The sequence below is a fragment of the Haemaphysalis longicornis genome, unplaced genomic scaffold, assembly GCF_048455015.1.
Source record: "Haemaphysalis longicornis isolate Haplotype H1 unplaced genomic scaffold, Haemaphysalis longicornis Haplotype H1 scaffold_10, whole genome shotgun sequence".
Taxonomy (NCBI): domain Eukaryota; kingdom Metazoa; phylum Arthropoda; class Arachnida; order Ixodida; family Ixodidae; genus Haemaphysalis; species Haemaphysalis longicornis.
The window spans coordinates 15,488,688-15,500,227 of record NW_027526204.1 but is presented as its reverse complement, the minus strand read 5'-3'; the positions used below and the strand labels follow the sequence as shown (position 1 = coordinate 15,500,227).

At 44.4% G+C, this 11,540-nt stretch overlaps 1 protein-coding gene across 2 annotated transcripts in view; it reads right to left on the bottom strand.

The window, feature by feature from the left end:
• Positions 1-2,588: 2,588 nt before the first annotated feature.
• LOC144158236 (uncharacterized) overlaps positions 2,589-11,540 on the bottom strand; it is a 28,636-nt gene continuing 19,684 nt past the window's right edge. For both annotated transcript variants that reach the window (XM_077688964.1, XM_077688963.1), the window contains one exon: positions 2,589-4,122. In XM_077688964.1, coding sequence (XP_077545090.1) covers positions 2,844-4,122 — 1,279 coding nt within the window. In that variant the 3' untranslated portion in view covers positions 2,589-2,843. The remainder of the gene's footprint in view (positions 4,123-11,540) is intronic.

Sequence of the window (11,540 nt, the reverse complement as noted above, 5' to 3'; positions counted from 1 at the left end):
GTGATAACTAGGTTAAGGGTTAAAAGTCACTTTTGTTGGGTTATAAACGCATATATTTTATAGAAAGGTAAGGAAGACAATAGAATAATGACAGTGGAAACCTGTGCACAGCATACCTACTACCACAACACTAACAAGCTCAACATTGGCATGTTCCAACATCCCAACAAACAATAAATTGACACCACTTCGGCCACACATGTACATGCTTGCTCTAACAAGCTCAGGTCCATCAGTTCACTCAAGTTTGAAGCTCCTACACATTAATTTATGTCCTTGCCACTTTCACCTGGTGGCTGACGATTCAGGATCGCCTGTTTTGCTTTCACATACTTGGGGCTCCGGGTCAAACTTGGAGGCTCGCTAAAAGGGTTCAACTTAAATTGAGAAGCACTCAACGAGCAATGGACCGGAAGATGATAGGTGTAACTTGGTAGAGAAGAGAGCGGAGTGTGTAAGGGGATGAATGCATCTTAAGGACATATTAGTAGAAATTCAAAAGGGATGGACGTGGGCAGGGCATGTAATGCGAAGGCAAGATAACCGTTGATCATTAAAAGCAACACAGTAGATCCTACAGAAGCAAGCGCGGCAGCGGGAGGCAGAAATTTAGATGGGCAGATGAGTTTAAGAAGTTTGCGGGGATAAATTGGTCGCAGTTAGCACAGGACTGGGATAAATTCAGGTATATAAGAGAGGTGAAGGCCCTGCAGTGGGCCTTGGCAGGCTTATTGAGGATGATTTGAGGCTCTGATATTAAGCAATTCTTGTTGTCACTTTGGCCCGGTGGCTGATTATTCAGGGTCGTCCCGTTTAATGCAATCTTTCGTCGGAGTGTGGAAGAATAAAAATCCCACCCCTTTTCGTGTTCTTCAAGGCGTGAGCAAAATGCAGATTCTCTTAGCTGTACAAAATGCTGCAAGTCAGAGGATTCTGCCCAAAAGCAATGCATACAATACAGTAGCGGACAGATTAGCAAAGCATAGCTGAAATTGGCGAAAGACATCACCGAGCAGCTGAGCGTCACGAGCAATACTGAGAGGAATACTCAGGTTGTTGAGGAACACAAAATGAACTGAGGAGAAAATGTGCCTCTGAAATAAATTGCTGTTTTGATTGACAATAAGACAAGTAATCCAGTCACTTCAACAAAGTTTTAGAGAAGGAGGCGATTACCAGGACATTGCTTTATTTAACATATGTACACCCGCCCAATTTTTTACCAATATCACGGGAGCGTCGACCGTTCGGTCGATCAGCGCCGCGTAATGGAGTGATACGGCAAACTCGGTGAGAGTAGCCGCATGCGCACTAAGCAAAGGCCGCTGCTGCCATCGGCTGCTATGCTGTTCCAAGAGCGGACGGCCGCCCCCGGATTTTTGTTATTTCCTTATTACACTGCCTGCCACACTCGAAATTTTTCTTCACGACCACGCACGTGATGCCAACTGAAAATAGAGTAATCAGGATTGCCTAACGTAAAGTTCGTTAAGTGCAAGGTTTGTTCGGCAATGCTATTTACTCTGTTTTCAGTTGGCGCCACGTGCGTGGTCTTGAAGAAAAATTTAGAGTATGGCAGGCAGTGTAATAAGCAAATAACAAAAATCGGGGGCGGCCGTCTGCTCTTGGAACAGCATAGCAGCCGATGGCAGCAGCGGCCTTTGCTTAGTACGCATGGGGCTATTCGCGCCGAGTTTACCGTATCACTCCATCACACGGCGCTGATCGACCGAACGGTCGACGCTCCTGCGATATTGGCAAAAATTGGGTGGGTGTACATCTATGTATCGGTGGCTGGTGTTCAGAACCCTTTCGACTGCTTCTGGGCAAAACTTTTCTGACAACCATAGATTATAGCGTGTTTACAATATTTCATCCTTCATTAAATGTACATTTAAAACAATCTGTTTTTGACAAATAGTACAGGCATATTGGATTTTTCTCCATGATGGAATCTTGCATGATATATCAAACATGCTTTTTGACATAGATAGCAAACAGCTTTTCAAGAGAGTGCAATTGCTTGTGCAGAACAGTTTTTCTAAATGGTAGTTCTCACAAAAGTGCAATCATTTAAGCCTAACAAAAAGCTTTGAGAAAAAGCTCTCCCGATGTGGTGAACAGAGCCTGCAAAGGAGTGAAACTAGCCTGATGGATACTACGGACATAATGTGTGGCGTTAGTGCAGTAGTTTATGTTAAACAAAGAAGTGTCTTTCAGTAAGCTGCCTCCCTCAATTAATACACAAGTATGGGTTCCCACTGAAGTGTAATTCTTCATGAGCAATCAATCCCCTTTCTTTGTGTAAATCTGACAGGAGATGCAGAATTATGACCTTTTCTGAGACAGCACTCCTTCTTGAGTGACCAAGCTAGACTATGAATAAAGCTCTTTTGACAGGTTCTACAGACAGTCTTTCAAGAGAGTGCAGTCTTTCCCGAGACCAGGTGAACTTTGTGAGTAAAGCTTCTCTGAGAGATGACACACACAGAGCCCTTGATGAGAATGCAGTGTTTCATGGGTGACCAGGTGGGTTTCTTGAGTAAAGCTCTTCTAACAGTTGCTGCACACAAAAGGCCTCTACAGAGTGAAATTTTTCATGTTTAATCGGGCTGGGTATTTTAGCAAAGTACATCTGACAGGTGCTACAAACATACAGCCTCTCGCCAGACTGAAATCTTTTATGATCCACCAAGCTGGAACTGCGTGTACAGGTCTTGTGACAGGTGCTACCAACATAGCTTCTCACGAGAGTGCGATCTCTCATGAACCACCAGGTGCCTCCTTTGAGTAAAGCTCCTCTAACACGTGCTGGACACATGCCTCCTTTGAGTAAAGCTCCTCTAACACGTGCTGGACACATGCGGCCTTTCGCCAGAGTGCAATTTCTCATGTTTAACTAGGTAGCTTCTGCTAATGAAGCTCTTCTTACAGGTGCTGCACACATGCGGCCTCTCGCCAGAGTGCAATTTCTCATGATGAACAAGGTGGCTTCTCTGAGTAAAGCTCTTCTGACAGGTGCTGCACACAAACGGCCTCTCGCCAGAATGCGAACTCTGATGACAAACCAGGTGGCTTCTTTGAGTAAAGCCCTTCTGACAGGTGCTGCACACATGCGGCCTCTCACCAGAGTGCAATTTCTCATGAAGAACCAGGTTGCTTCTGCTAGTGAAGCTCTTCTGACAGGTGCTGCACACATGCGGCCTCTCGCCAGAGTGCAATTTCTCATGTTTAACCAGGTTGCCTCTGGTAGTGAAGCTCTTCTGACAGGTACTGCACACATACGGCCTCTCGCCAGAGTGCGAACTCTGATGACAAACCAGGTGGCTTCTTTGAGTAAAGCTCTTCTGACAAGTGCTGCACACATGCGGCCTCTCTCCAGAGTGCAATCTCTGATGAATAACTAGGTGGCTTCTTCGAGTAAAGCTCTTCTGACAGGTGGTGCACACGTATGGCCTCTCACCAGAGTGTGATCTTTCATGAGCAACCAGGCTAGCTCTTTGGGTAAAGCTCTTCTGACAGGTGCTGCACACATACGGCCTCTCACCAGAGTGCAATTTCTCATGATCATCCAGGTGGCCTCTTTGGGTAAAGCTCTTCTGACAAGTGCTGCACACATACGGCCTCTCGCCAGAGTGCAATCTTTCATGAATAACCAGGCTAGCTCGTCGAGGAAAGCTCCTCTGGCAGGTGGTGCACACATACGGCCTCTCCCCAGAGTGCGATCTCTGATGAACAACCAGGTGGCTTCTGTGAGTAAAACCCCTCTGACAGGTGCTGCACACATACGGCCTCTCACCAGAGTGTGATCTTTCATTAGCAACCAGGCTAGCTTTGTGAGTAAAGCTCTTATGAAGGGTTCTGCACACATACGACTTCTGACCAGAGTGCAATCTCAGATGATCAACCAGGAGTCTTGTCTGAGTAAAACTCTTCTGACAGGTGGTGCACTCATATGGCTTCTCCCCAGAGTGCGCTCTCTGGTGGCTGCCCAGGTTGCATTTTTCAAGAAACTTTTTTTTGCTAACAGTGTAGGTGCAGCACATTTTTCTTGCACACAATTTCACCTCACGAGGGGAATGGTTGCATTGCTGACAGGACTGGGAGGAATGAGGCTTCCCTCTGAAAAGAAATTTTTCACAGTCACTTCAAAAACCAGAATAAGATAGAAGAAAAAGAAATATGGAATGAAGATATTGCAAGAATCAAGCGAACGCAATCTTTGAGACACACCGCAATAGGTGTCAACCAAAAAAACACATTTATACAAACTCTTCCCAATGTACATACCACCACCGATAATTCAAGGTTTCTGCAAATTTTTTTCATAGTTCTAAACGACTTCTGTCAAGTATTCTTAACAGAAAGTGTGGCAGCAGGTTATATATCCACAGATCACATTGCAAGTCCCGTGCTTTAAATTTTCTCTCCATAAAAGAAAACTTTAATTAGGCCATGCTAATTCTTCTCAGCTAGTGGGAATTATGTATATTATAAAAAAAATATTTATACTTCATTTTATGTACACATAAACAGTGAGGGCTTGATATAGGTGATTTTAAGTTTGATTAGTTCATTTTCTGGTGCAATATGAAAGTTAATTAAAACCTCCAAAACAGTGCGGCTTACTTATACAGGAAACATAGCAGGGTCATTCCACACGAAACGTCCCAGCCCGAAAATCAACATTGCCAATTTTGTTGAAAGAATTTCTGCTAGTTGCCAGTTACGTATCGGAGGCCCATACACCGAGCATTTTCATCAAACAATTTTTGCACTCATGTGAGCACTTCTTGAAGTTTCTACAAACAAGGAAAATGTGGTTGGACATTCTAAATAAAAACTATGTAGAATGACAAATATTGTAGAATCTTCCGCTTGCCTTGCAGTTTTTTGTCGCACCATCAGTGAAGCCAAGAATTTTTAGTCTCATATTTGTTAATTAAAAACGCAAGAAATGGTGCGTTTTCAGAATTATTTGCAAAGGCATCATAAAGCTTCAGCCCTAACATTTTCATTGTGCATTGATATATTTCTTGAGTGTCTACCAAAAATAATTTAGGCTGATTACAGACTACTTAGGCTAATTGAATACAAAAATGTCAAGAAATTAGTTTTCTCTAAACATCAGACCTACATAAAGCACCAAATCGTAACAGGTAAAATTACTTGATACAGCTTATTATATGCACCTACCCTTTAGATTTTCATTTCCAAAATTGCAGTCGTGTAAATTTCATTGGAGGCAAGAAATTTTTTTAAAGTTAGCAATTAGCCACACTTATATGCACTGCCGTAGTGTCGCTAACTCGGAAAGCCTACCGGCCTACAAACTTTTATGCAGCAGGAATGCGCACACCTGGCTTTCTGCTAAAATGAACATTGTTTGTCACTTGACACCACAAAAAATACACCATGAACAGCATAATTCTGCTACATTGCCACTTTTTGAATTATGGGTCTTAGCACAGTGAATTACGGGAAGTGAGCATTTTGAAGCAGCGGCTAGCAGCGAGCCTGATCTGACCATCTGATGTGGAGGAAGATGAATCAGTCATTTTTCCCACTGCACGGCACTTAATCTGGCCCACAGACATCACGGCAGGACACCTCCTACAGGAAACAAAAATTTTAGCCACTTGTCTCTTTCGCCTTCTGTTTTTTATCCACAGTGATTCAACTCTTCCCCAGTTGAATAGTTAGCATCAAAGAAACCAGCCTAGTTGTTCATTTTTGGTTGTTTACCTTTTGGAGCTTGAGTAGGATTTAATGGCAATGTGAAGTTTTGAAGGTGTAGCTCGTCTGAAGTGATGTAACTGTTGCTTTTCTTTGACTGGAAATGCCACGGCTAATCGCGAACCAAGTTGCGTTCTTGTATCTTGTTTTAAAACATGGGACCCAGATAACCGTTATTTTTTTGGTGTTGTCGTTACACCGGCATACAGGTCCTGTGGCATCAAATCTGATCCTGAAAAGGCCTCGGTCTCTGGATACTTGCTCTCAGTGCAAGACCTTTGAGTGTGCCTCTGATGCCGTCACATGCACTTTTGCCGCGTGGTGTGGCAAAGAAATTCTATTCTGCCGTCAGTTTATAATCCACTTTGTGTAGCAGAGATTCACAAAGTTGTTTTTATTATTGTATTGTAAAGAAGTTCTGTCAGAGAAATATTAAATTTTGTAGCTGACGCAGATTTTGTTTGTTTTCCAAGCACTGTGCTCGAAAATGTGTGCACTGCAACGGTGCCATGCTACAAGCAGGCAGAAATACCTGCAAGAGTGTACAGAAACATCTGCAGGTGCCGTTTTCTGCTTGCCAAAATATGTAGCTACTGTAATTGAACCTGTCAGTTGACGCAGTGGTATGACAGTGGCGCATCCTGAACTATAAAGCTATAATTTTCTGCATACTTCATCACTATGATGGCCTCGTGCTGGACTTTAGTTCGCTTTAAGGTATCAGAAGTAGCTGGCTTGCTCTTTACTGATGAAATGGTGGACATTAAGATGGTTCAACATGTCCATGAACTTTTCTGAAAATTCTTGAGGCGTAAAAGCAATGGTCTCAGCATTACAATGTAATCCACTGATCCACTGGTGGACGTGCTATTGTTACTCCTGAAGACGTCAGCAAGACTTTGTCGGAGTAGTCTCTTTGTGCAAGCCGTAGTGGAGCAGGTTGGGAAATTGCCGAAAATGCAGTCTTCGTTATCAAGTTGCCATGATGTCGTAGCGAAGAGTTCTTCAGTTGCCTCCTTGAGGTAACTAGAGTGGAGCATTAATTTAAAATACCGGTGACACATGCAGACATATAGGGTGTGTGAACCACTTCCACCAGCCTAAACAGTGTCGAGGGCGCAAAGATGCGAATAACAAGAAGCCACACTTTAAATCAGGTGCCCTCTTCCACTGATCATGCAACTCTTTTTGTTCATCAACAACAGTCGCTTTTGGAGGCCTTGAAGTGTGTTCTTTTTGCCTGATAGGCTAATGCTACGATTGATGCCTTCATTACTTCACTAACTGGGCAACCACATTTTCTTTCCTGGGTGCCTAGAATGCCACTGGCAGCCTAGATCTTCATTGCCTCTCGAACTTGTTCTTGGGTTACTCCGACGAATTCCATTGTTCTTCACGAGACCAAGAATTGGGCGCCGAAGTAAGGTAATTATGTTTTCTCAGTTTTCTGTCTGGGAGAACGTTTTTGAGGTCATTTATCAAGATCACATAATCGCTCAGGAATAATTGGCCACTTTCGAGTGTCACAAGTGGACAGTTCGGTCAGTACTCGGCTGCAGGCATCACTCCTGTAGCATCCTCTCGGAAAGTTTCCTTAGACCTCGTCATGCACAGCTCTGGCTCACACTGCACTCATTTTTTAATGCAGCTACCAGTGGCTGCTTTTGACTCCTCCTTTTCTGTTTAGTTACCGGAAGCTCCGAGCTCACCTTGAGTGCCAACACACATAATCGAGATGGTCTCTAAATGGTACGAAAGTTCCTTTCTTCTCGTGAGCTATATAACTGCCGCTTGGAAGCTTCACAAATTCAGTTTCCAGGAACGTGCTCAAGTAAAGGGCTGGTATCAACAAGGGCCATTGTGATCGCTGTTGACCTATGACAGTGATTTGAATGCGTGGGTCTCAGCACAATATTCACACAATTTTGGAAATGTATCGTTGGAGGTAACGTTGCTTGTGGTGTTCCCAAATTGTTGTGTACCCATAAAAAGAGTGCTTTCAGCGCAGCTTGAGGAGGTGCTGATACATATTTGTCAGATTGCGCACAGTTGTAAGCTGCCGCTGGCCACACTAAGTGGTTTTGTGGCAATAACTCGGCTTGGAAGTGCATGGAGGAAGATTACTTCATGAAAATTAGGACCACACATTCGCGTAAGCCTCCAGAAATAAGCACCTTTCGACAGACACTGCTTCGTAGTTCCTTGTACGAAACTCGGTACGCTTTCTGAGAAAAACTTCATTCATTAATTGGGGTTTAATGTATATTGCCTGCTTTGTTCGACATTTTTGGTTTGGACTGATCACGCAGTAAAATCTCATTCCAGTAAGTTAGGTGGGGCCCCAGCCGACCTACACTGCAGTTATCTTGGCGCACTACCGCCGTCAACATTCTACAGCATTGATCTATAGAGCGTTCCATCTGACGAGGGGGAAATGTACTCTCACACGCAGCGGTCACGGGGCGCGGGCCGCCTTTCCCCCTCTCTGGAGTGTGCGCACCGATCAGGCCGGGCCTGGCGCGGCTGCTTCTTTGCCTTGACTACGCTTTGTAGGCATCGCGCGTGCGGGTTCACCACTAATTTACGCATTTTTTTATTGAAATGTTAATAAATGAGCCAGACTAGGAGCTTTTGAATTGCTTGTGTGCTTTAACACGCAAGATTTTCGGCAATTTTGTTCTGCTGAGCTCTTTCTGTACACCTATTTTGGAGTATTTGCAGAAAATTCTTCTGCCATCTTTCCAAACTAAAATGAGTCACTGAAACTTGCCTCTACCGCAGATGGTATTAGTAACATCTCCACCGTCGCTGCGCCACATTGCGGTAAACCCAGCTCCAAGTTTTACGTGGGCTGGCCTTGGCGATTTTCACAGTGACACCTCCCTAGGTTGTCCCTTTCCCCAGAAAATCTGAGGGGAAGGAGGAAGAGGGCTACTGAAGGGGATTATACCTCCCTTCTTCCCCCATCCCCGATTCGGGCAAAATAACGTTGTTCACTCACTCACTCACTCCAGCCAAGAGTTCGGTCTGTTACCCAAATGTGATGTCTCTATCGGTTACATCAAACTAAGCAACGCAGCAGCGAACGGTTGTCTGGTTGCCCAGCGGTGGACGCTTAATATGTCCTTATATGACGTGCTCCAGGAGCTGTGTCATTTATTTCATTTCTGTTGTACATTAGTTGCACGGCTAAATTGTGCTGCAGAGCAGCTCGAAATTCTAGAAAGAGGAAGTTTTGTTTATAGTTGGCGGCAGTGCACAGTGGCTGAGGGTGAGGTGTCTATATACCAATAAGATTTAATACAAACTATGCAATGTGCCAAGTACTTACGAAGTTAACCCAAAACTACTTGTATTAACCCATGCAGGGATATGTAGCCTGCACTCCAACTGCACTCAAATTTTCGACAACGGAAAAATAATGTCACCTAACAGTTCATATAAAAAAGGTGCGAAATGCAAAATACTGCGCTTCAAACATCAACGCGCGCGACGCAAACGGCTCACGACATTCGCGTTTTCGGAACCGAAACTGAATAGAAAAGGCGGCCATAGCGGCAGCCGGACGTGATGTACGTGAGGGAACGGAAGTGACCGCGCCAGAGCCGGCGGCCGCTCAGAGCCGCCTTCAAATGCGCGTGGTAGCGCCGCATTTCGCTTTTTTATTTCCACAGAAGAACTTCCACTAACGTTTGCCCATGATAATAGAGTTGGGCGCAATTCCGGCATCCCGTTGCTATAATTCGAGATGAAGTAGACCGCCCGACAGTAATTTTTTCCATCATAATAACTGATGGAATAGCAATTTTTGGCATTGCAAGTAAAAAACGGACCCTGATTTACAAAGCTATTTGCTCGGATACGTATCGAAAAGCAGCTTTTATTAGAGCCGACCCCTCGGCTATCACGTCGCCCTCTTTGAAGAGAACAAATCGCCCGCGGGCGGAGATAAATCACTATTTCTACTATACATTACATGCAAACAGCTTCGCGAATATCGGCCCAGTATTTTTTCCCCTGTGTGCACATGGAGAATCGGATTATAAAAGGGATCTGAAACTATAAGCCCGCCCCCAGAGCTAAATGACGCACTAAAACACGAAAACACTTCCTATCTACCGCTGTTTTATACGTTAACAAGAGACAGGTACTGTTGAAAACGTTTTACTTTCAAATAAACTAAATCTAATGCTCAAAGTAAATACTTCACTTGGGAATCGAACAAAAATATAATCTATTGTTTAGGAGAGGAGCAGTTTAGTTTTTGCACTTCCCAAATACGACGGCCAATATTTGTGCGGGTGTATTTGTTACTACGAGAAAGGCTTATTTTGGTTCACTTAGCTAGGGAGACAAAAGTTGCACAAATGTTTATAGACGCGTGTACAAGAACTCTATTTGGGTCGTAAAACTTTTGGAAATGTCTAAAGGATAGAGGTGGCGTTGGGCCAGCCCAAATGAGGCCAATATTGGATGCGGAAGTGCAAGTGGTCAATAATTTATAATATCTTTTTTTTTCTGTGGTAAATGCAATAGGAATGACAAATGTAAGGCAAGTGCTCCTTTCGCGCTATTTTTTTCTTTGAGTAAAAATATTATTTTCAAGAAAGAGTTTTGCTAACTCCAACACGTTCGCAAGCGCCTGAATAGGTTTAGGCTTCTAATCAATTTTTTTTTGCATTGAAAAAAATGGGGGATATTACTGCCTATGCGGTTTTTGCTAACTCCAACACGTTCGCAAGCGCCTGAATAGGTTTAGGCTTCTAATCAATTTTTTTTTGCATTGAAAAAAATGGGGGATATTACTGCCTATGCGGTTAGTTTAAACATTTGATGGCAACGTCGGTACAGCGCGCTGGTGTACCAGAGAAACCCCGGGCGAACGCATCCCTGCGCCCGGCGGAGCGCCCTGCAAGTCGCCGGAGAAGTGCGAGCTTCACGGGACAGGTTCCCCAACCTCCGTCAAAGGCCGCTCGGAACTTGTTACGGCGACTATCTGCCAGGTGCAAACGTCGTCTGCTCGGAGGTACTTTGAATGGCAGTACCTGGCGCTCTCTGTGATTACAAAGCTAAGGGTTTCGCCATGGTGGTTTTAAGAGCATAGACTACTTATTTGGACAAAAAAAATTTGAGTGCAGTTGGCCTTTAAGTCTGTTACAATGGCACGCGCTTCTGCTTGTTGCCCATGGGCGCCGAGTGTATCACGGTTAGATCGTTTTATCAAACATCAGTTTTTGCAGTAAAGCGATCAAAATACCCGCTATACGCGATCCCGGACACACGCACGCAAAAAAAAATTGTGATGAAGTATTGCAGACATATATTCGACACGGCATCGTTTACCCACCGCGGACCACGCTACCTCGAGGCGAATTTCAGCACCCCCGCGGCCCAAAAAGCCGCCAGTTTAAGCGACATAGTTTAAACGGGTCCTATGCAGCCACTTTCCGATTTAAAATATATTACGGAAATGAACGCACAACGCGCTACAATGCAATATTCACCGAGCTCCCGTAGGCGCCCATGCGCCGCGGAGCAAACGCCCAAGCCAGCGAATCGGCCAGCTAAGAGAGGGCGCTGAGCACGCAAGATGGCGGCGCCCTCGTTGGAATGGTCTATACCAATGATCCCAAATGCTTGAATTGTGTTTGGTGTTATTCTACAAAATAAAAGTACACCTTCCGGCACAGCCCACTTTTTTTCAAATCCACTACAGCTCTTTATCTAATTTTATGATGTGAAAAATCCCAGTGGGATTGGCGGCTAAGACGACTCTATTAGCAAGCCATGTTCCATTTGCTGGT